We start from the raw sequence: 26,392 nt of genomic DNA on the forward strand, positions 1-26,392 counted from the left end.
GAATCACTCACATGACCTGTGCACTTGTAATGACACATCAAGGATGTTAAGAGGCTAAAAGCAGGTTTAAAACTTGCCCCATTGAAGTCAACAGGGTGCACATTTTAAAAAGAGGATAACACGGTGTAGGCAACACCGATTTTTGTTGTTGTTCTCTGTACTGACAGCACTCCAAATGTACAAAAAAATGAGCTCAATGTTAAAATTGACCGGAGTTCTCCTTTAAGGAAATTAGTTTTAAGTTTTAGAGCCATGTCGCGTTGTTTAATACGCTCATGATGCATTTTATTGGCTAGTCAGTCGATGGTTGTAGCAGCAAACACACTGTGAGATGATCATGCTAAATTCCTGACACTGTCAGAAACCTATCGCAGGCTATCTTTGGTCTCAAGACTGTTTAAATCCACAAGTGGTCATCTTTCGTCTGGGACAGCCCAAAATCGTACAATGTGTACCGGGCATGAGCCTGTCTCAGACAGATGCATTGTGCCCGTCACCCTCACGGATAGACATTATCCCTCATTTTCACTCATTAGGCCTGTGTTAATGTGGAGCCTGGGGCCCGTCAGCACATGCCCAGCATTAGGCGCAGGTGTCCCGGGACAGCAGGTGCACAGGGGCCCTAATGAGCGCGAGTTAATGAGATGTGCAGATCTATCTCACCTCGGCAGCCAGCTTCTTCATGTAGGGGTCGATCTCGTCCAGGAGGTTGAAGCCCTGCTGGAACAGACTGTACTGAGCCTGCATGAACGACAGCATCTGTGGAGGAGAGAGAAAACCGTCAACACACAAACTGTGGAGAAGGAGAACGCTGGTTTAAATGTGGTGTTTTTATAACCCACTCACCGAATCCAAAATCTCAAATTTCTTTTTGGCTTGAAGAACATTGATCTGAGAAAGATATCAAGAGAAGCACATATTAGCAGGTGCAAATACAAAGTATCTTGGGTTTCAAACTTACAACCTTTGGTTGCCAGCCCACTCAGCCATTTAGGTTCAAACTAGCCATTTTTGCCATGATTATTGTCCCATGAGGCAAGAGGACCCTGGTGAAGAACAGGCACCCTGAGACTTTTGGAGGCCCTGGCACTGGCACACAATCCATTCTTGGCACTTGTAACCCATAACCAGCACATTTTTAGCCTTGTTCACTAATTTTATGTGATTAGATATGATCCTGCTCCACACAGTGGCCATTAGAAACACTACAGCCAATTGTTGTCCTGCTGTTCACATATTAAACATATTTAACATCCTTTTAAAACAGAAACGACCATTTCTCTACAGCAGTGTTTCCCAACCCTATTCCTGGAGGCACACCGAGGGTCCATTTACACAACACCGTTTTCAACTATGAAATGTGAATGTGTTTTTGCCATTTATTTATAGGACAACAGAGTTTTGCAGGCCTGAAAACACAAACTCGTGAAAATGGGATTCAAAGTGAAAGAATTTGAAAACGATACCGTTATCATCTCCGTGTAAACTACAAAAACACAAATTTGTGAAAACGGTAACAGTGTTTTTTTTGGGACAATCATGCACATGCGTATTACGTGTTCAGTCTATAGGCACGTAGTGTTTCTTTATAAAGTGACATCGCCAACTACTGGCCTGGCAGCAGAATACAGCATTTTTAGTCGTTTAAGTGGATCCATGTGAACGGGGATCGTTTTGACAACGTTTACTACATTGTTTTGATGTAAACTTACCCCAACACTACACATTGTCAACTCATCCTGATCAAACGCACCTGATTCAACTCCTGAGCTCATTAGTAGAGACTCCAAGACCTAACATATACGGGTCAGACAAGGGAGGCATCCAAAATGTGCACTGTTGGTGAGTCTCAGGGAACAGGGATGGGAAACACTGCTCTATAGTAAATGAAAAACACACTAACATCTAGGTTTTTTTTTTTAAACCAAAACAGCCTTGGGTCACTTAACCAAAATAGTACAGCCATTACAGCAATCTTTGTCAACCGACCGAGTTCAATAAAAACAGAACATGGATGGTAACTAAAAAACCATAAAATCACAGCCTTCACAGGACACAAAGCTTGGAAAGTACAAAGTAGGTCGCGTTATGTTATGAAATGAGAGCTAATGATGGCCGAGTAAAGATGGGAAGAAGCGGTCAGGTCCAATCCGTCAGACCGCTGCCGCGAGGACTGGAGGCTGGCGGCCATTTCCAAGTAAAAATAGCATCCAAGAAACTGGCATAGCTTTTATGGAGACAGAAAATTAAATGTTTGTGGCCTAAACACAGAGTTTGTGACTGGACTTTTTAAAGGTTTTTTTTTTTTTTTGTTTTTTCATACAATGAAAGTCAATGGGGTCCAAAAAACATTGGACCCCATTGCATTTCATTACATAGACAAAAACAGTTTAAACATTCTCCAAAAGGTTTGGAATGACATGAGGGTGAGTAAATGATGACAGAAGTTTTCATTTTTAGGTAAACCATCCCCTTTAACATTTCCTTGTTTTCATCATTTTGGGGATGTTATTGATTTGTGAAATACCTGAAGCACGTAGTCGAGGGCGAGGTGTCGGAAGCACTTGCGGGTCGTGACGAGGGTGCTCGTGGCCTCCTCCACCTCATGCGGTTTGTTGCGAGGCGCCTGTGCGTTCTTCACCTGGGCGATTTCCATATCCTCCCGAACCTTATCGAACTGCTTCTTTGTCTCTTTAAACCTTCGAACATCCCTGCGTGGACACAAATGACAGGGTAAGACGCACACATCACAGAGGACAGGGAGAGTGGAAATGGAATAGAAATCAGAAACAAGGGCAGGAAAAAGAAGAAAGGACTCACTCCTTCACAAAATTGTGCAACTGTTGCTTTACGGATCTTTGGGCCTGGTCGAACAGGATCTGTGAAAGAATTAAAAAATAAATAAATATGTACCTGCATCTAACAGAAAAATACTGAGTGGGTTGAACAGTACTTTGCATTAAACAGGAGTCAGCGGAAATGGGCGGGACTTAGTGTGCCAGATGCTCCCTAATTGTTTGATATGATGTAGTGGTGCGTCGTTTGTTTTTAAGTGAACGAATCATTTCTTTTCCTTTCACTAAAGCTTCTCCCTTTACTAAATTAAACTTGAAATTTCACTTGTGAACAAACTGTATCGACTGAAGCATTTTGTTTCTGAATAAATTAACTGGGACATCTCATTGGTGAACAAAACTAATTATCATTCAGCCGTTCAAATCAGCATGTGATTCAATCTGGTTTACATTTCAAACTTGTAAGCGACTCAGTGACTCATTTAAAACACTTGCTTGTCACCACACACTGGCATATGTACAATATAACCTGCAGAAAAAGCAAAAGTGAACAAATCTAAAAGAACCTTTTTGGTAAACAGATTCAAAAGACTCAAGTCACTGGGATGAGTCAACCAGAACTATTGATGATGGGCTATATATAAACACTGCCATTTTGACATCATAAGATATATATATATTTTTTTTTTTTTTTTTGTTGTTGACGAAATTAATACTTTTATTCAGCAATGACACATTAAATTGATGACGCTGTTTTTTTTAACTTTCTGTTCATTAATGAAAAAATGTATCAGTTTCCACCCAAAAATTTAGCAGCACAACTGTTTTCATCACCAATAATAATAAGAAAAGTTTCTTGAGCATCAAATCAGCATATAAGAATAATTTCTGAAGGATCATGTGACACTGAAGACTGGAGTAATGATGCTGAAAATTCAGCTTTGATGACAGGAATAAATTACATTTAAATAGATACATACAAAATGGAAAACAATATTACTGTTTTACAGCATTTTTGATCAATTGATCAAATTATGACAACAAAACGCATCCTTTAGAGGGAGACAATGGGATTTTTGTGCCTTTTATCCAGCACTAAAGGGCTTTAAAACACATTAGGAAGGTCATTTTATAACGGATCAATCAATAAAATTGGCCGTAGATTAGCAGATCTTCAATCTTGCTCCCGGTGACCAACTGTTTATTTCCAACCTGCTTCAGCTCAGCTGCCTGTGACTTTTCAAGTGATTGATAGCCGGCTGAAGTGTGTTTGATATATAATATAAAGGGTGCACTACTCTCATGTCACCAGCAGAGGGCAGAGCAGTTGTAGATCTGTGTCTGTAAACCCAAAAGACTGCAGCAGAGCCCAAACACCATCTCATGGTTGCTCACTCTGGGTGACTGCAGGTCAAGGGTTAAATAGGTCACAGATGTGTCGCAAAGGACGGGGAGCTGGGAATTAGACATCGGCGTCACGCAGGCCATGACAGGCAAACACAGTGACTACAGTTTGCACATGCTCATGGAATCAAACCCCGGGGGTCCTGCGAGGAAACCTCTGATGGAAGGTTGTAAGAATGAAGGCATGTCAGTGTGGATCATACATGATGTCAGCAGAACGGGGCTAGAGGAAAAACTTTACGCTGCAATCATCTCGATTCCGGTCACAAGAGCAGCAGCTTTACAGCAGAGATAAGCTGCAACCGGAGAACATGTGACCGAGTGTGTCACATGGAACAGGAGGGCAACATGTCTTGAGGGTAAAGCTGGCACGTGAGAGGGGAAGAGAGAGTGCAGGGAAAAGGGGAAGCAGACAAGCTTAGACATTTGCATTTTGTACAGTTCAGTCAAATCCCAGCCTTTGCATTTTATAAAGGACTAGACTAGATTCAGCATTTTCTATTCATTTTCGCTTCAAATGGCCCAATTCTTTCATTAGTGATGCTTGGCTACTGCTCATACTTTGGACCCAAGGGTTCTGCAAAATGTTCAAACCCATAAGTATACTGCAGTTTTTATGTGTACACTAGGTTTTGCATGACGGTAAATGAATCATCAGCCCAGCATGCACTTACTATACACACAAGAGCTGCACGATTTGGTGAAAAATTATTATTATTATTTTATTTTTTTGGGGGGGAAAAAAAAGTGATTTAAAATTCGATCAAAAAAAGGTTTGTTGTGTTTTGTGAGGCCACACTTAATAAATATTTCATTTGAATTGTTCTAGTTTTTTTGTATGCGAAATTGATATTTCGTTTGCTTTGAGGGATCCTTTTTTTTGTCTGCTTGTTTAAAAATTTCTATGTATTTTTTTTTTTTTTTTTATATTATTTACCCCAAAACATTTGAATTGGTGCGCGTTGTCTCTTTATGCTCACATTAAAGATCAAAGAGCGCCAGCGCCAGTAAATACACGCTAGTAAGTGTATAGACAAAGATATGGGTTTAACATTCTTATTTAATTTAGTTTTGAATGATTGTGCATCTTGCCCATCGTTCCGCAGGGATCCATGACTGAGACTTGGAATAAAGGCCTGTTATTAAAAGGGCGTGGCATTTCCTGATGTCCTTTATATCTTTTGCCGGGAATTATGGCAAAATGTAGGTTTTGGGACAATATGTGTTTTCTTTCCTGTAGCTCAAACAGTAGAGCGTGGGCGCTTGCAACGCCAAGGTCATGGATTCGATTCCCAGGGAAAGCAAGAACTGATAAGAATGTAAAAATGTGTACCTTGAAATGCAATGCAAGTCGCTTTGGATAAAAGCGTCTGCCAAATGCATAAATGTAAATTTAAATGTAAATGTGTTTGAGTCATTTGTTAATTTTAATGTATGTAGAAAAATATACTTGTGTGTTGTTATTGCTTTATGGTGAATGTGATTTCATATGTTTATAGAGTTTATTTACATTTTTTTCTTTAGGTTTCATGCACTGAATTTTGAATTGAGATCTTGTGAGACCCCTGTAATTATAAAATGGTTTGGTCTGTTTTGTTAAAAGGGCTTAATTTTAGTTTTGGTGAGGGATCCCTGAGAAACATCTGAGACCCAGAACTCAATAATGTGCTAAAGTTCCATTTATTAGTTCCAGTTTCTTTTGTTTTGCTTCTGATTTTCTTCAGATGATCTTAGTTAAAGTCTATTTAAAGAGTTCAGAGAGTGGCATCTGTGTTGAACACTGTTCAGCAGGGTAATTAACCAGCATGCTTTACCGAGCCCTTAATGACTCTAACATTGCGGTCACATCTCTAGACGCTAGCATTGCACCTTCTCTTTCAGATTCTCACTTCCTCTTCACTGTGTGAGATCCCTCTTTAATTGCATTTCACTTTATATCTTCTATCCTTGTTTTACCTCAGATTGTGTGTAGCGAGTGTGGAAGACCATGATAGCATCACCTCGGGTGACACTCTAAGACAGACATCAAGAGGACGTCAAGAGATGAGTGACTGTAGGCGGAGAGAGAAACTGGGGAAGATTTGAATGAGCCTGAGCGAGTGTGTGTGAGATGAGGTTTAATCGTGGCCTGCAGCCCGGCCGTACATGTGTGCTAGCGCCTTGAGAAAGCACAGGCCTTTTATGTAGCGCCAGACGCTAGCGCAGAGAGCTTCAGAGTCAGTGAAGCATCTCAGTCACAGACATGGAGAAGAGAGGAGATTCTGCAGTCAAACAAAAAAGAAGGATGAGTGAACGAGAGAGAAAAAACAAAGCGATGAATGGCTGGTTCTTCAACTTCAGGCACTTTTATGAACCAGGGGTTGATTTTTATTAAACAGACACATTTTTCTTTGTTATATGAAGGCCACATTAAAACTTTTCATCATGCCTTTGTTATTTTTGCTACTTTCCAAATGGTTTTTATGCCAGTTCCAGGCTTTCAGTAATAAAATACGAAATTCCATCTTATAACTATGAATTTAATTACATTTTTTACAGTATACACTCACCTAAAGGATTATTAGGAACACCATACTAATACTGTGTTTGACCCCCTTTCGCCTTCAGAACTGCCTTAATTCTACGTGGCATTGATTCAACAAGGTGCTGAAAGCATTCTTTAGAAATGTTGGCCCATATTGATAGGATAGCATCTTGCAGTTGATGGAGATTTGTGGGATGCACATCCAGGGCACGAAGCTCCCGTTCCACCACATCCCAAAGATGCTCTATTGGGTTGAGATCTGGTGACTGTGGGGGCCATTTTAGTACCGTGAACTCATTGTCATGTTTAAGAAACCAATTTGAAATGATTCGAGCTTTGTGACATGGTGCATTATCCTGCTGGAAGTAACCATCAGAGGATGGGTACATGGTGGTCATAAAGGGATGGACATGGTCAGAAACAATGCTCAGGTAGGCCGTGGCATTTAAACGATGCCCAATTGGCACTAAAGGGCCTAAAGTGTGCCAAGAAAACATCCCCCACACCATTACACCACCACCACCAGCCTGCACAGTGGTAACAAGGCATGATGGATCCATGTTCTCATTCTGTTTACGCCAAATTCTGACTCTACCATCTGAATGTCTCAACAGAAATCGAGACTCATCAGACCAGGTAACATTTTTCCAGTCTTCAACTGTCCAATTTTGGTGAGCTCGTGCAAATTGTAGCCTCTTTTTCCTATTTGTAGTGGAGATGAGTGGTACCCGGTGGGGTCTTCTGCTGTTGTAGCCCATCCGCCTCAAGGTTGTGCGTGTTGTGGCTTCACAAATGCTTTGCTGCATACCTCGGTTGTAACGAGTGGTTATTTCAGTCAAAGTTGCTCTTCTATCAGCTTGAATCAGTCGGCCCATTCTCCTCTGACCTCTAGCATCAACAAGGCATTTTCGCTCACAGGACTGCCGCATACTGGATGTTTTTCCCTTTTCACACCATTCTTTGTAAACCCTAGAAATGGTTGTGCGTGAAAATCCCAGTAACTGAGCAGATTGTGAAATACTCAGACCGGCCCATCTGGCACCAACAACCATGACACACTCAAAATTGCTTAAATCACCTTTCTTTCCCATTCTGACATTCAGTTTGGAGTTCAGGAGATTGTATTGACCAGGACCACACCCCTAAATGCATTGAAGCAACTGCCATGTGATTGGTTGATTAGATCATTGCATTTGAACAGGTGTTCCTTATAATCCTTAAGGTGAGTGTATTCATATTAGATTTTCATATTCATATTATCTTTCACAAGCTAAACAAAGAGTGAAGAAAAAAAAAACCTTTTTATATTTCACGGTTAATCTGAAATTGATTATTTTATTATATGAAAATGATTTATATACTTTTTCATCCCAGGTGTCATTTCCACCCCTGCAAACAATTAGTCACCAGCCCCTTTCACACATACAGTCTTTACTGGTAAATTATCGATAAATTACCATTAAGAGATCAAAGGAGATTTAAAAAAACACCGGTAACTCAGTTCTGGCAATTTCCGAGATGGTCCTCACTGCAGAACACGAAATCCAGGGGGAGGAGTTAGATCCAGATCCAACTCCTCCCACCTTACATATACCTAAACCTACCCATCTCCACCCCCTGATCCCTAAACCCACCCATAAACCTACCAATCTCCACCCCTTACATCTGGATCCAACTCCGCCGCCTGGATCTCGTGTACTGCGGTGAGGTGCTACTGCAATTTCCAGGTATAAGAAGTTGTAACATTGCCAGTAAATTATCGGTATGATGCTGTGTGTGAACCAAAGACTCAAGATTATCGGTAAGCACAGACGAGGTCAGAACGCGCTGACATATGAAGTTTGCTTTCGGCCAATCATAAAGCGCTGTTGGAGCCGCTGCTTTTAATTTTTTTTCTATGCAAACATGCGCTAGACGAATATCTGAACCAAGTGTACCGCACGAGTCCTGAAAAGTGAATCCAAAGCGTGTCGATCGCCGCCCCCCCAGGTGCTGGAGATACAGTATAACTCATAAACCCCGCCCTCTCCATGTAATCTAATGAGACGTGAGACAAACTAAACAAATCAAATTACACTTCTAATAATTTTTTCCAAAGATGCTTTTATCATTTTATTTCGTTTTTATCACACTGATGTAAGTTCAAGTGTTCGTTCAAAAAAAAAAAAAAAGTTTGATTTTAGGAAAACTTCGTCATGATTGCCAGCTGAGATTGACAGCTTCTCTGAGTGAAGTAGTCACTGAGGCACCAAATGACTTTTTTCTGGATTTTCTGGAGGAGATTGGAGTTTTAACTTTAATTTCTACATTTCCTTAACTGTTTATTTCACACCGACATAATGAGTTGTTCTGCAGTAACCGATTCTGCTGGAGTGTGAGTGGGGCCTTGATACTGATGTTTTGTAGTGGAAAGAAAAATCAGAAAAGCCCCCCAAAAAGAAAGAAAACCCGGCAGTGGACACAATCCTGGATTGCATGAAGAGGAAAGTATGGCCTGTCAATCCTCCAAAGAAAAATTGAAGTAAAATATCCACAAACTTTTCCTACATTGCATAATTTCACCTATAGCAGCACCAATACCATCATCTCCCTTTCGTTTCTGTGCTCCTATTGGTCAACGACAGATGTGACGGGACCCGTCGTGGAGTGGAGGACCCCAAAAAAGTAAACATGCAAGTTTTTCTGTCAGGACGCCGTAAAGCGCCGCAGACACCGCAAAGATTCTTGCGTTTTATTGTGAATCTATGCTATTATGCAAACTGTAATTTTGTCAAAGTTGTGAAAATATTTATTGTGTGTAAAATGGTGGCTTTGAAACTAGCCATAGCAAGACAAATAGTTTTTTCCATGTCTTTTTCATCACTGTCATGTCAACACAATGTTCATATTTCACAAAAAGAAAAAAAGGCTGAATGCTTGTTCATGCACGTCTTCAGACAGTTTCCATTAAAGATTCGCGCAAAACTTTTGCGATTTTTTCGAAATATCGATAAAAAACTATTGCGAAATGACGGCGTTTCCATTAACCGATGTTATGCGACTAAAACGTCATTTTTTCCTCTCGCGATAAGTCATTCCAAAAATCATAGCAACGGACGTTGGTAAGTTATATATCACAGCCACGTACCGCACTAGACGTTATTATTATTAATGGAAGGAAACGTAGGCGTGTTATCCCAGCATTAATGGCAAGGAAAGACCTTATACTGTGTCTGTGAGCGGCACATATGAAGTGTTTCTGGGTTTTTCTCACTCATTTCTGCTCTGAGGTCTTGATTGTGGCATTTCTTTGATGTTTAGAATCCAGTAGGACTATTTCTGTCATTCGTTTGTCTTTTATGAATTAGGCTAAATAAAGAACTCGGTCTCGTATTCCAAACACACCGCGCCTTCTAAGTCAGGTGACCTGTAAATGCGCAAAAACTGTTTCCATTGCAGTTTTGCGAAATATTTCTTTTTCGAATTGCCTGAAAAACCACCTCATGCGAGCGTAAAAACTTTTTTGCGATAAAAGCGAGTTTATGCGAAATTGACGTGTTTCCATTGAGCGCATTTTCAATTTGCAGTTTCAATTTGCGCAATTTGAAGGGTAATGGAAACGCGGCTATTGTTAGTAAATGAAATAGAGAAAAGTTTGTTTTAAAAACTAATTTTCTAAAAGTCTACAACAAAATGCCCATCACTGAAAAAAACACCAATACAATAAAGGCGGCAGAGAATGGCTGCCCACAGAGAGCCAAACATTCGCAACCAAATGTTCCAAACTGGCACGAGGAACATCAGATGGAAACCTCCTCTTCTGTGGAGCAGTGATGGCAGTGACACGCTTAAGAGAAAGACAGCGTGTTCAACTGCAAGCTGTTGGAAAGGTCCGTGTGCGAATGAACTGCCAGCTCAGCTTTTGACTTCCTGCATAAAAAAAACTGCTCCATACGAGACCACTTTACAGAGCCCAGCTGCCAAACGACTGGGCCATTCGTGAACTGTACAGTTGAATTAGTTTAATTCGAAAAATGTGTTGCAGAAAGCATGCTGGGACATCACAGGAAGAGAACGAGATCAATAACGCCGGTCAATGGGTTCTGTGTTGCTTTCAAGTGGAAAGAAAGTAAACTGGGTTTCAGACCCTCAGTTGTGGTAAAGCAAAAATGAAAATCTTGAAACAATAAAAGAGTATTACCCGATTCTTACTTCTGGAAATGGGAATGTTACATAATACAGCAAAAGGGGGGGTTTTGGGAGATTTTAGCAGGAAGTTGTTCTCACAAGAAACTAGGAATGGCAGTTAAAGTTGTGTTACAGCTAGAACTGGTAACTTTGACTGCTTGCATCTTCACATTCAACCAGATACTGTAAAGAAATGTTCATAACATGTTTGAAATACTTCATAACAGTTATGAAAACTTGTGTGGTAGTGTCTAAGACCCTGTTTACACCTGGTATTAAGATGCGTTTTGGTTGATCGGATCACAAGTGGACAAGGGAGACACATTCCCGTTTACACCTGGTGTTTTAATCCGTCTCTTTTGTCCATTTTCAACCACTTCTGTCCTGATTTCTTCGAGGTGAGGGTCTATAGGCGGGTAAATGTATGTTTTTTTTTAAATCTTTCGATCTAATGGACAAAATAAGTTTGCGCAATTTACATATGAACGCGACCAGAGACAACAGCTTTAGTTTCTGCTCTGACAGCCGCAAGATCACGCCGAACGCTGTGAGTGTGTGTTAGAAATCAGGAATGATGGAGAACATTGTGCTTGGTACATTTTTTTGTCTTCAAACCAAACGTAGGTCTCCAGCCGACAAACTTTAATTCCCATAATGTTTACGCATTGGGTCAGTGGGCAGAGTCTTTTGTGGCTGTCCGAACACATTTGATCTCATGAGCGTTTACACTACGAAATCAATCCGGTCAAATGCGTTTTCGACGACCTCTGGAAGAGGACAAGATCAAAACCTTTTAAACCCCGTTTACACCTGTATTTAGCGTCGTCCACTTGTGATCCGATCGACCAAAACGCATCTTAATACCAGGTTTAAACCGGGACTAAAAGTGTTTGCATCCAGAGTTGGTAATATTATTATTATTATAGGGAGATACGAGGGTCCGTGACTCCATTGGAAAACGCGTAACGGCTAACTTCGATCACGTGTGCCTTGATAACCAATCACATTACAGCCTTGACGTCACTAGTCATAGTTGTGCTACAGTCAATCACTGTTTGCGGATCATTTTTAAATGAATGAGAAGTGCCGTAAACTGAATCGTACCTGTCGCACATTGTTCGTGACTTCTCTTATAAAACAGCACTTTTTTCGGTGTAAAAATAGATCAATCCAAAATGAATGTTTAAGAGCAAACATGTTGAAGACCTGATGGGCTGTCGATTTATTAAATGATAAGCTATTTTATCATTTAAAAAAGAAAACAGCCTCTTGTCTCCTCTCCTGCGTACCACAGAGTTAACAGGCGTTATGCTTTTTTCGGTTGCAGGCTTGGCTTCAAGATCTGCAAGTTTGGTCTTGCATCCTTGATAGTTTGGGCTTGGCAAGATAGACTCAGAAGAAAACTGGACTTCCAAATAAACAATAATTACAGTACATTAATATTACAGTGAGCAGAACTCACAAAAGCCAACAAGCTTGGTGCAATACGTCTTGAGGCATCAAATTTGATGTGCGCATATTCAAAAAGTGTCTGACATAAAGGAATCTGTCAGGCTATCAGTATAACAGCACAGCTTCTGCGGGCATGTGTTATCACCTCTAAAATCACATCACGTTCTCTCATTACTTCTCTTTCTATGGCCTCTTTAATACTGTCCCCTGCCAAATAGATAATATCAGTAATTACACTCAGTCGGGAGGTAGTGAGGCGTCACTTCGACAAGTTGGTTCAATTCATGACTGTCTGGATTCTAACAACTCAATAAGCAGTAAAAGAGGGACATATTAACACTGCCTGATGAAAATACACACATGCTTTCAGTCAATAACTGTAATTACTATAGATTTACATGTTCCAAACAATGTATTGCTACACTACAAAAAAAAAAAAAAAAAAAAAACTATCTATAGAGACAGTGATTCGCAGCATCCAGGGACTTGGCAGCGATGGGCGTCCTGGATTTACGAGACAGACAGATTATCTACATCCCAGAGTAAAATGGCCAGACTTCAGATTTATAGAGTGACAGGTTAACTGCTTTGACCCTGGTAAAACAGGAAAGAGCAGGAACAAGAGGAGTGAATTAAAGCAATATTCTTTTCAGCACACAGGCTTTATCTGTCATTCCTCCCATACACAGACACCTTTTCTGGGTGGCACAAGGATAAACAGAGGAGAACCACTTCCTGTGCTGAGACACAAACATCTCTAACAAACAAGCAGGAACCATGCCAGACAACAACATTCAAACACTTATTACTGGTGATAAATATCACCTACCATGAATGTCTAATGTACATTATTATTTATTTAAATGATATCAACATTATTCATTTATGACAAAATTTTACAAACTCTTTATGATTTAACAACTGAAAAAGTGTACGCAGGAAAAAATACCAAATTTGAAAAATAGTTTTTACTATTTAACCACAAATTTATTTTAAAACACTTAAAGTGTATGCATTGACGCCACTTTCCCGCCGGAACGCCCCCCAGCCGGACCGAGTGGCAGAAGAGCTGCTGAGGGACTGGATTTAAGATAAGATAAGATTGGCTTTATTGTCCCGAAGGAGATATGTCTTGGACACATACAATACAATACTGCGGTTTAAATACAAATGATATACGACATGCATACAATACATACAACATCCTATCAACATATCACACACAATATACAATACAATACATACATTCTAAACCAACTAAAATACACACTGCCCATTGTGCAACCCACCTATGATCACCATAACAAAGAAAGATTTTATTTTTATTTAAAAATTCAAACACCAAATTTAATAGGGGAAACTGCGAAAACACGAGTAAAACAAACGATTATCAATTTAAACTAAAGGATGGACTCGATATAGTGTTCCTTACAACTCACCAAAGATCCGATCCATGGATACTGACATACAGCCAGGAATCGAGTTTCCTGACATTTATATGTGCCTGATTTCGACGCCGGGGAAATACATAAAGCAAATTTGCCTGTGAACGCTTTATATAAATACAATATAGGTAGGTCTGAATCCATGTGATCACTTCTATCAATGTTATATATATCGTCCAGCCTTAAAACTTGTATAGTTTTTTAGTCAGTGTTTATTTAATATATTACTATTATTAAATAAACATTTAATTGGTGAGTCGTCAATACAATATATAACAATACAATTTATGATTTTACCCCTAAATGCAGCATATTGATACCCTGGAAATCCAGAGTTCTCACGAGAGCACGAGTTGAATTTGCTCAGCGAGTTACTCTGGCGTCGAGTAATGATGCTCATTAAATATACCCTTGTATCCGAGCTGCACCAATCACATCGGGTTATCTGATATAGGCGGGCCAGAGGCGAGATGACGACAGCGCTGTGACGTCCAAGTCATTAGTAAACATTGCAAGATGGCTATGGATGAACACCAGTTGTTTGAAACGGCTTTGGCCGCTACAATGAACGAGTTAGACTTGGCTTTCTATCTAAAAGAGGAACAGAAGACGGCGATCGAATCGTTCCTTTGCAAGAAGGACGTTTTTGGTGTTTTGCAGACCGGATACAGCAAGAGTCTGATCTACCAGTTAGCTCCGCTGCGAAGTGTATGGGGCTTGTTGTGATTGGTCGTAGTGTTATCCAATTGCGTGCAGTGAGATTTTCAAATGCATGCTTGGTGCCGCCCCTCGAGCTGGCCGATTTTCATTAGTCAATGCCAGACCATTAATCTTTCAGATTTAGTTCTGGATTTCCAGGCTAGCATATTGACACCAAATGATAACTGTAAATCCACCTTTCTCTGTCTGGAGTCCAGTTGTTTATGAATTGCGGCGACCTATTTGCTTCTCTGTTCTGTAGCTTTCGGCAGTCTGTAAAAATATACCTCAGATTTCTTGTCAAATCTAGTTGTACAGTCAATCGCAAAGCTCTTTCCCGTTTTAGATGTGTTTTGTGTTTTTCACGGAATTCACGCTGAAAACAAATGCTGCCGCTCATTTGTTGCCCACGTCAAATGCATAACCTCTATTATGCTGCTTCTTTTTTTTTTTATAACTGTATGGAATTCAAACAGTATGCAGTTTTTCATTCATAAATGCAAGATGCGATAGGTAGTGGAATGAAAAAAGTAATGTAAGTTGGTCTGGAGATGTTTTTTTAAAAACCTGAACTTGTATTTAGAAAGCTTTGTCAAGCCTGAGATCCAGCAAAACACATGAGTGCAACAGATGAACTTGAGCAAAAACATGTTCTGTGTGAAACAGTTCCTTAAAGCTGTTATAATCTTTGATGTAGAACTAAGACTTCTTTAACCCAAACTGAAAAAAAAAAATCATTATTTAATTTATCTAAATATTATTTATATTGGCATATTTTTAAGTATAATGTCCATACTCCCAAAACTGATTGTCACTGATGAGCCTTTGTACTTTGTACTGATAATTTGGATCTTGCATACAAGCACTTTTTTTTTTATTTTTTTTTTATAGATTATTTGCTGGTCATTTTGTAATGCCAATTGAGTGAAGTGACAAAAGTTTCCACCAAATTTTTGTAAACATGTTCTTTTGAGGGTTTGACCTAGATGTGTTTCTGGTAAAGTCCAGGAATCCAGTGTTCACCACAGTCATGTCTCACAAAAACAGTTTATCACAAGAATAAACCAGTCTAATTAACCATAAAAGCAGCGAGAACAGAGGAAACATCCGACTGTTCAGAGACTGCTGATGCTACAAGCAGGAAGGGATCAGTCGTCTTTGGGCTGATAATTAAAAAAGCTGCAAGTCCTTTATACCACAGCCCTGGTATTTCCTCTTTCTTTAAAAGTGAATGTGGCTGTGGTAACAGGAGACATTACACACTGATTGCCACTCTCTCTGTTTTCAATTACATTGAACCTCAAGAACAGGAAAACACCCCAAAAGTCTTGAGTGATGACGTATTCGGTCTCAGATTAACCAATAAATGTGATCAGACACCTGCTGAAATGAACAAAACATGATTTCAAATGTACAAACCATTTTACATTGAGCTGTGGTGCTCATGCGACCAATGCAAATTCAAATCTGGCTTGCAACATTTCCAATTCCCATTTCACCTAAAAGGTTCCTGAACATTTCCTGTCCTTATTATACCCTCTTCTCAATAAAAGTGGCAAAAATGTCAATACGCAAGGCTCTTTATGAATCTGCAGATGGCTTTTGGGTGGCATGTGGAAAAAATCAGCCACATATGATGTGAAACACACCGTGTAAAGAGATCCACGTTCTCTGGTTTGAGTTACGCCCCACGGCACGCGTAATATGGTGTCATAATAAAAACACCCATGAGAGAGCCAGGTTATGGCAACATATGATGAATCATTATGGGCCCTGACTGAAATGTGTATGTGTGCGTTTTATTATGGGACATGTGGCCATGCCGAGCGAGCCTGGGGAAATGTGTCTTACCATGTGATAGTTGACGATTTCCTGAAGGCTCTCTCCACACTTTTCAAGACATTCCTGAAATGAAGCAAATGACTGAAAAATCAACACAGCTCATGAGGGTCTGACTATTATCTGAGTCATTTGACTCGGATCATTTAGAAATTATTACTTGTCTGGGAAACTTACTGAGATCATCTCCTCCTTTTTGCAGTGGTGAGACAAGTCTCGAATGCCATTGACGAAGAGTTTATTAGCACTGACGTACACACGACCCGCTTCGATCATACCACTGCATAACTTCACCAGCTGATGGACAGAGAGACAGAAAACACTGTTTATAGTTATCAAAAAATAGATTTCGCTGCCAAAACTTTGGCCATGACTGTAGTACACACATTTTTCTAACTTTGCGTACTCTGTAGGATAAACAATAAAAAACTGGAGGGCGTGAATTGATTTTATCATTTGGGAATCGCTTCATTGTGATAAGTGGTCATTTGGGTCTATTATGTTGATGCCAAAACATAATTGCTTTAAGTATCAAGCAAAAACGCTAACACATTTTTATATATAAGGTTGAAATGAAGTTAATATAGTATCATCATGGTTGGCCACTGATCAAACTTAAACATCTGCTGGACTGGTTGCAGTCATACTGTTCTCACTGATTCGGTTTGGGATGATACCATTGAATACAACCAGGTTAAAGTCCCCCTGTGGTGAAAATCAAGCTTTTAATGTTGTTTATATGTCTATGTGGTGTTTTTAATATGCTTTAAAACAAACCATGTGTAAATTCATAAGTCGACACCATTGCTGAGTATTTTCTCCTTGAAACTGCAGTGAACCAAAGACAGTCTCAAAAACACACTTTGAAATCGCTGGTGTTTCTGACGTCACAAACTACCTTGTAACCAATCAGATCAACGTGTGATCGTCAACGAGTGGATCTCTGAGCGGAGTGAGTGAGTGAGTGGAGGCGGGGCTCATTTGCATATTCATAGAACCGTGTATACTAAATGAGGATAAAATTATTGACTACAGTGGAACTTTAAATAAAAATTACCAAAATATGCTGATTTCATGCAATTTTAAAGCTCAAGAAACACAAAGTTTTTTTTTTTTTTTTTTTTTTTTTAGCAGGACATTACTTAAGAGATTTCACAGAGTTTTAGCATGTTGTGTTTGTGAATGGTGTGCCAGGTACACACTACATGATTTAAGCCTCAATTATCACATTTGCCGGCAGTTTTGTGGAAATTTCCGACAAATGCTTGAAACTGGAGGCAAATCGGTGCTCGCTCACGCGAGCGGCAATCACGTAGTATATTGTCAAAGATCTGATCTGTGAGAAGCACCGATGCAACGGCTTTGCCTGTAATATTTAACATGCTTAATTACTGGACCTGTCCTGCAGTGTGAAATGTGTTTTGACTGAAAATGACATCGGCGACGACCCACAGCCAATGAGAGAGCAATATACAGGGCAAGGGAAAGTTCAGGGGGAGGAGTCATATGCTGCGTCCTAATTCGCCTATGCACTAAAAGTATGTACTATTTTTGAGAAGAAAAAGTACATACTTCTGAGTGTGAAGCAGAAGAGTATGCAAGCTTTGGGACGTACTACTTCGTCATAATTGAGTCTTTAACGGACGCTTTGTTGCTTAGTTACGTGCAACCTGTCACTGTTTAAACTGCCCTGTCAATCATCTTGCCACAGTTAAAATCCTCCACATTAAATTAAAATTAATTTCCTAATTTCCTAAGAAAATTTTAGATGGCACTTAGAGGCTTTTGCATCTGAACTCTTCATATATATATATATATATATATATATATATATATAAGTTACAAATATATATATATATTTTAAATCATAGCATACATTCAGTACAGTTCTTCAGCGACCATGTTCTCCACAAAACTTAAAAAAGGCTTCCAAATGGTAAAAAAAATCAAAAATATATATATAGTTAGTGTAGTGTATGTACACACAAAAGCCTCTTTGGTCTAGCTTTTATTTGAGCATCTTACACTAATTCTGTGCTAATTAAAAGTCTGGGGGCTTTTCATATTGCAAAAAACTTGCAATAATAGGCAGACGTTGCCCTTGTCTGCAGATTTGGAAGCTTCTAATAATACCCTGAAGCAGCTGAGAGCTACAAGACTGCAGTTTCCTGAAGCAAATGTTCAGCATCCTAATGCTAAATAGGTTTCTCCCTCAATCTCCATTAATCCTGTATGGCGTACGAGCTGGGATTTAGCTCAGCGCACATTTGTTATGCTGTTTTATCCATGCACTAATGCGCTAGTCCTTATTAGCTCAGCATTCAGAAGGCCTCAAACCAACATCTCAATTAAATGAGGCGACACTGATCAAATGAAATGGAAGTTGCGTCCCAAATGACAAACTATACACTATGCACATAACCATCTAGTGTACTATGTGAGATTTTTATGTTTTTTTTGTTTTGTTATCCAGCATCTGAGTCTGATAGCCCTTCCCCTCCTGCAACTGTTGAGTGCATGAAGCGTCCAACATGACACACTTTGATTTTCAGGTTAAATAAGCGCATCATCCAGGTATTTTCAATGTGAACACACTACATGCTCACACTATTTATACAACAAAATGGCGCAGAATAGTGCATAAGTATGCCAATTGGGATACACCTGAAGTAATTATTATTTTTTTTTTATCAAGGTCTCTTTATTGAGAAAGCAAGAAAGAATTATGTAACATGCATCCGAACTCTAGAGACTAATAGAGGTAGAACAACAAAAAAACACCCTTCAAAACAGAACATTTAATATTAAAGAAATCCAATATAAATATGCAGTAAATCATAGCATACATTCAGTACAGTTCCTCAGCGACCATGTTCTCCACAAAACTTTAAAAAAAAGGCTTCCAAATGGTAAAAAATCTCCTAGCTGATCCTTTCATAGAATATCAGTTTTTGTTTCCAACTGTATATCATACATGACATCCTTAATACAATGTCCATATGTTGGAGGGAAAGAGTCTTTCCATTTATACTAAATTAGCCTTCTGGCAAGAAGTGAACAAAAAATGATATCCTGACTAATTAATCCATTGCAGTTGGTATTGTTGGAGCAACACATTGATCAAACATTTTAGAAAAAGACTCCAGTAATTCAATATCTTCGGTCATGACCAGAATCTGAGCCAATCTATCCTTAGACCAATGGAGGCGATGTGCAGTTTTGAACTGGATGACACTTACAGAGGATGAATATATTCTTTGGATTGATTCATGCCATGTATCATCTGATATTTGTTCTTCCATTTCTTTTTCACACCTGAAGTTATATCAAATAGATTTTATTCATACCTTATCTAGCTTGGCTTCTATTTCCACAACATCAGTCTCAACTTCATCGATATTCGCCCTGCAAAGACACAAAAAAAACACATTATTCATTAGATGATAGAATTATCACAGGACAAGCAAAAAGTTGTTGAGGACTCATGCTGACATTTTACAACCTGAACTAACCGTGTCTGCATGTCATAAAAATACTTTATTTAAAAGTTGTTGTTTTTTCGAAGAAATTGTTTGAGGTAGTTTTGCTTAATTGTTTTGATTAATCGTTAAAAGATTGCGATCTCGATTCAAACACCCTCACAGGATAAAAGTGTATACTAGTATAGATATAAACACTGATGTCTACGGTAGCGATCGAAATGGAGCAAATCTTTTGAAAAGTAACTTGGCGCTTCAAATAACGATTGTATCAATTACATTGTTACACCACTAGGTGGCGACAAGTGATTACTAAAAATTTATTTGTAATTGAATCATTCATTCAAGAGATTCATCGTTCAAAAACAAAGATTCATCCAGTAATGAAACAAGTGAAGTATTTATGAGTGAGTCATTGAATCATTCATTTAAACCATTTTTTTAAAAACATTAATTCTAATTAAACTTTAATCAATTATTATTTTGTCAGAAACATTTTTGAGACAAAATCTATCTTAACCACTGTCAAAAGTCAAACTCAAAAACATAAATTTGTATATTTCAGTCTTAAAAATGAGGATCTGTGAGGAATGTGTGAAAAAACAATAGGATATTCATACCACATAACTATTTTGATGTATACATTTACGTTTTGCTTTACTATTCCAATATTGGCTTAACATTACAACTCCATTAATCCATAGTTTTTGAGGAGTCACACCACATGACATTTTACAACCTGAACTAGAACTAACCTTGCCATGTAATAAAAAAATAAATGAAAATGTTACATTAAAAGATGATGCCAAGATATTTTTAAATATTATTTTTTTTAAAAAATTTTTTATTAAATACATTTTTAAAGAAATATTTTTAACTCATGATATCAGGACAGTTTTTACTTTTTGCCACCCAATAAATAGCAAAATAAACTGTCTGACTGCACATTATGCTGTTGCCCCTTTGACTTCAGTGACCTACAGTTGATCCCAGAGCCTGTTTGTTCTCAATACAGACTGACAATAGAAAGACTTATCAATTCATGTCTTCACACTCTTTCTCTCTGCAGCGAGAATGCTCTGTGATTAGGTTACAACTTTATGAACATTAATTTCATAAATGCATGAAGACATATATCTAATCTCAAGCTCGCTAAAAGCCTTCCTAATCCAGTTTAGATTCCAGCTAAAAGATATTGCTCTTAGTCAGCTCAGCACAGTTGGTGGAAATTTGAAGAAACACTGTTGAGGTTTTCATGCGAGTCCCTCCACAGCTCTTCCTCCCACACAGCATGCTCTGTTACTTAGATTTATCACATTATCAACTCAAGCAGGGCCGAGAGGAGTCCAAGCACGAAACATATGTGTGGCTCTGCATGCAGCCTTGCACATATATCTGTGACATCCCACCTGATAATCGTTCTAAACTATGGTATAGTATATATATCAAAGCATCATGGTATTACCAGCACTGTACTGCTACGGTACTTTTTTGTAATGCGTCACCCATTTAATAGGAAAAACAGCAAAAAAAAACAACATATTTTAAGTATATTTTAATCTTAAAATGTAGGATCTTTGAGGAAGAATAAACAAAACTTTGCTTTACTATTCTACTTTTGCATAACACATTTTGATTTGATCGAGCTTATTCTGCCGTAGCCAGCTCTCAGAAAGTCAGCTTTCATTGGCCAAGGACCATAAAGCAACCAATCACAGTTTGTTTTGTTACACGTCATGTTTAGGGGCATTTAAATATAAAGGCGATGTCCCTACAATAACAGAATGGCGTGCATCTAACAAATAATTCATTCAAGAACGTTGTGCAAGTTTACTGCAACAATGGCGGCGCTTTTGAAAATCCAGCGTTTAGATTATTGTCACAGTTGTAAACACAATGGCTTTCTTTTTCCATGAGGGGGTTTGGGTTCACGATGGCTTTGTTTCCAGGCAGACCGCTAAAGAATGCGACACACAGGTCTACAGGAAATCCTGTGAAATTCAACCAACCAGATGACGACTTCAAAACTCCTGAAGTGTTTCCAGTTTTGTGTGCCTTATGCATCAAACGCTGATGCTGAGACTACATCAAGCTCAACAGACTATCTTTAATACAACCTTTAAAGACAGACCTACTGTGAGCTTAACTTACTTCTAAAATAATCGTATTTAACAGCAGAATTCGTGGTAAAAAAACCAAAACTACATTACCCATGATGCTGTTCGGAAAATTCCACCAATCAAAGAGTCGAAAAAAAAAATGCAAATGGTAAATAATTTGAACATCTGTGACACTGATCATCCGCCGACTCAGAGTTAGATAAGTCCATATATACGCTTCTCATCTCAGTGCGTGCCGTAACTCTGTCTGACGCACCCACCGCTAGCCTAGCTTAGCACAAACACTGGAGGTAAATGGCTCCAGCTAGCATACTGCTCCCAATAAGTGATCTTCTAACCGTATACATACTGGGAACTATATTCTCAGAAGGCGAAGCACTGCTACTTCGGCGGAGTGATTTACTCCAACTCTGAGCGAACTCTCTGCTCCTCACCACGGGGCTTCTCTGGTGCTGTGAGCAAATCACTCCGCCCAAGTAGCAGTGCTTCGCCTTCTGAGAATATAGTTCCCAGTATGTATACGGTTAGAAGATGGCTGTGTCTCATGTGACCTTGTTATTTGTACACACTGTGACTATACAAATCACAACATGGAAATAGGAAAATGTTGGCGTTATTTTGTCACTTATTGGGAGCAGTATGCTAGCTGTAGCCATTTACCTCCAGTCTTTGTGCTAAGCTAGGCTAGCGGTGGGTGCGTCAGACAGAGTTACGGCACGCACGGAGATGAGAAAGGTATGTAAGGATTTATCTAACTCTGGGGGATACGGTGAATAAGATAAAGTCCCAAAAAGTCGCAGTGTTCCTTTAACACCACTTTCTACCATAAAAATCATAGTAAAGCACGGTGTGTCACGGCTTATTGCTTCATTACATGTAACAGCCTGAACAAAAACTAAACAAAAATATGTCTGGATATGCCTCCTCTGGGTAATTTGATTATCTTCTGCTTTGGAAGATACTGTCACATTGTACTCCTTGGAAAACGTGATGCCAGCCTCTAACCGTTTATGCCATCTCTGGCCACAGGAGAGTTTCTGTCCCTAATGCAGCCCGGCCTCCGGGGACCACACAACCATTAGACCAAAACACACCCACACGCTGAACAAACACTTAAAAAATGAACGACCAGAGACATAAAGGTCAGTTGTCATGGCAACCGCTAAGTGGGGCACAGAGGTCGCAGTGGGGGGGACTTCTGCTCTGCTTGTGTGGGGGTCCTAACAAGACATATTGTTATGGAGTTATGAGCAATCAATACTACACACACACACACACACCCATCTAAACAGCTCTGTCATCTCTGATGCAGTCATTAGCCTTCTGGGACGGACTGTTGACCAGTTTTCAGTTATTTTAAACACTTTAAACAGGAAAGGTCAGCTGTAACTGGCTGAGACCAGTCCTGGAACGAACTGACAACTGTGACACAATGCAAATGTTTTGCTTCTACTGAGGAGAGAATTGGGGTCAATGACAGGAGCAGGATCTTTTTTTTTTAAATACAATAAAAAAAAAAAAATTTGTTACTTGAAATAAAATAAAATGTAATAATTATATAAAAATGTATAAAATTAAATAACTAAAAACTGAAACAAAATGAATAAATATTATATTGTTTAATTGTTATCTATATATTAATTATAAAGACATAAAAAAAATTACACACAATTTTTAAATTAAAATAAAAACAGAAAATACAAAAATAAACTAATTCAAAATATAACTCAAAAATAAGTATTAAAACCAAAAATTAAAAAAAAAAATTAAAATTAAAACAGAATTTTTTTTTTTTTTTGGAAGTTTTCATAAATTTTTATTTCAGTTATTTTAGTATATCAAGTTAAACTCAATGAACATGATAAATGTTTCCTTGGCAACTAGCTGAAATAAAATAAATTTTTTATGGTTTTAGTGAACTATAATAACCCTGGTGTGAAGGTCAACAAGTCACTTAAGATTTAGTTCATGTTGTAAAACGTCATGTTGTCAGAGTTATGTTCGGTTTTTGGTTTCATTGTGTTTTCAGTGTTCCTGTCAGTTGACCCAGTTCCTCCAGTATGTCTGACTGTTGTATTCGGTTAACCTGTTGGCTAATTAATGAACTCATTAGGTCCTCGTTTGCTCTTGGACATTTTCTCCTTGTGTTCCAGCTTTATACCAATACAACACGTGACATTTGGTGCAAATTACGAAAAACAATGATACTGATGTAAAATAAAAAATGTAAATATGATTAAGATTCACATGTATTCAAGGTTTAAGGAAATGATCATTACTTTTTACTTGTTGGTTACGACATGACATTTTTCATTAACGCTTCCCCACCATTTTCAGAATTTTCTTGCAATCCATGTTTTCACTGTTATACGATAGGGTCGCTATTGCACATCTTCTGAAAGAATACTGAATCTCCGGATCAAAACACAGGAGAAGAAGCAGAAACAAGCGACAGAAGCATTGCTTACGCACATGTAAAATAATACGATCATCAAACATTAAACAGCATATAAATGAAAACTGACTAACATTACTAAATCAAATGTCGACCCAGACAAGCTAGGACCGTGAAGCTTTGGGGTGTTGATGGACTCGATTTACTCCATCTGTGTTTTCTCAGGGGAGAGGGAGAGATCGGGACAACAGAGCCAAACTCCAGTCCAAAACAGCTCTTCCAGAAGGTGTGGACCTTCACTGAGAGCATCTCTTGGACTCATCACTGCTACACGATTGTGCAATAACTTGTCAAAACAATCCCAATGTGCATTTGTAATGCTAGAACATCCTTATTTCATCCTAGGGGCGAGAGAGGTCACGCTTTGTGGTTCAGCCTTAACTTGTAACCAGACTCATGACTGGACGGCATGTCAACTGTGATGAGCTGTGAGGATGCCACATTCCCAGGATCTATTGTTAGGAGGATCCTGAGCATCTACAAACAGCTGAAGAGCTGCTGGTCCTTCAGGTTCCCCAGTATGTGGGCTTTTCCAGCAAGTTTAGGTAAAAAAACCCATGGTAGCTGTGGCTAGCATCAACCACTGAAATAAATGTGTGTTAACAGACAGTAAGGGTGAGATGTCACGGAAAATTAGATTTTCTTAGCTTTTTTTAATTAAAGAGTCATTAAAAAAAAAAAAAGTAAAACGTATTTAATTTTTCTTTTGCAAGTTTTTGCATGCAGATTTTTAAAAGTAAATTTCACATATTGAATTAAGTAAAATCGACTTAAGTAAATTTAAAAAAGTAATAAATTTGTTTGAGTAATTTCTACTTATTTGAAACTTTGCAAATACATTTTACTCAAACAATCTAACACTTAATTAAACAACGCTTTTAAAGTGTATGCTTTACTTAAAATATCTAAGTAGATATTGTGTAGACAACATATCTAGAAAAAACAGCCAGCCGAACACAGAGACCTCAATACTTGGTACACAATACACAATAACAGTAACATTTGTTGGGTCATTTCTCAGTATGACTGGATCATTTTGAGTAGAAAATTATGTCACAAAAACTCCAGATGTCACAAAACAGCAGGTTACTAAACCTAACAACAAAAGCAATGATAAAACAGTGTAAAGCTGTGAAACTGTGAAAATGCATCCTTATATAAAATGCATGCCCCAGTGTATGATGGGAACACCAGTATCAGAAAGCTGAGTATAGGTTTTACTTAATTTTATAATGTTGATATTTACACTAATTTCTACAAGCTTAAATTGAGTGCTTATACAGAATGTACTTTGTTTTTTAAATTCTTCACCTGAAATAACTTATTCAAGTAGAATTTACATTTGTTTTTTATGAAGTATTTACTTCACCATAGAATATTTTTTAAATAATATGAGCCTATTATATAGTTTATATATATATATATATATATATATATATATATATATATATATATATATATATACTGTATATATATATATATATATATATATATATATATATATATATATATTTTTTTTTTTTTTTTTTTTTTTTTTTATATATATATATACTGTATATATATATATATATATATATATATATATATACGATTTCAAGTTACAAAATAAAACATAAAAAATTATGAATAATGCTTTCACTGTAAGTGACACAAACAAAACAATGAAATCATTAATCGCAGTTATTTGTCTGACAGTTCATCTTCAGCAGAAAACTCCTGACTGTGACAGGCGTGTCCTGAATCCTTCTCTATTTTTAATGTCGAATCCACTAGATCACAGAGACACTAACTTATCTGAGATGAGGGATAGATGGATGCCTAGACTACAGCTGTGTATGCATGCTTGTGTCTGTTCACTTAAGCACTATCTAGTGTGTCAGATTGTCCTGTTCACTGGAGTGAGTGGACATTGATGTGATGGTGCTGATGGGGGAGGGTCTCACGTGTCTCTCATCTTAAGCTCGGCTGCGCAGCCTCCCATACATCTAGAAGCTATTTTTAGCCCCGCGCGCG

General features: G+C 38.3%; 1 protein-coding gene across 1 annotated transcript in view; it reads right to left on the bottom strand.

Annotated features, from left to right (window-relative positions):
* acap3b (ArfGAP with coiled-coil, ankyrin repeat and PH domains 3b) overlaps positions 1–26,392 on the bottom strand; it is an 82,553-nt gene that overhangs the window by 29,964 nt on the left and 26,197 nt on the right. Inside the window, exons 2-8 of the mRNA XM_079857065.1 lie at positions 19,673–19,730; positions 16,503–16,622; positions 16,338–16,391; positions 2,821–2,879; positions 2,528–2,711; positions 847–891; positions 664–759 (exon numbers count right to left, since the gene is read on the bottom strand). Coding sequence (XP_079713191.1) covers positions 664–759; positions 847–891; positions 2,528–2,711; positions 2,821–2,879; positions 16,338–16,391; positions 16,503–16,622; positions 19,673–19,730 — 616 coding nt within the window. The remainder of the gene's footprint in view (positions 1–663; positions 760–846; positions 892–2,527; positions 2,712–2,820; positions 2,880–16,337; positions 16,392–16,502; positions 16,623–19,672; positions 19,731–26,392) is intronic.

Source organism: Squalius cephalus (assembly GCF_949319135.1).
Source record: "Squalius cephalus genome assembly, chromosome: 22".
NCBI lineage: Eukaryota > Metazoa > Chordata > Actinopteri > Cypriniformes > Leuciscidae > Squalius > Squalius cephalus.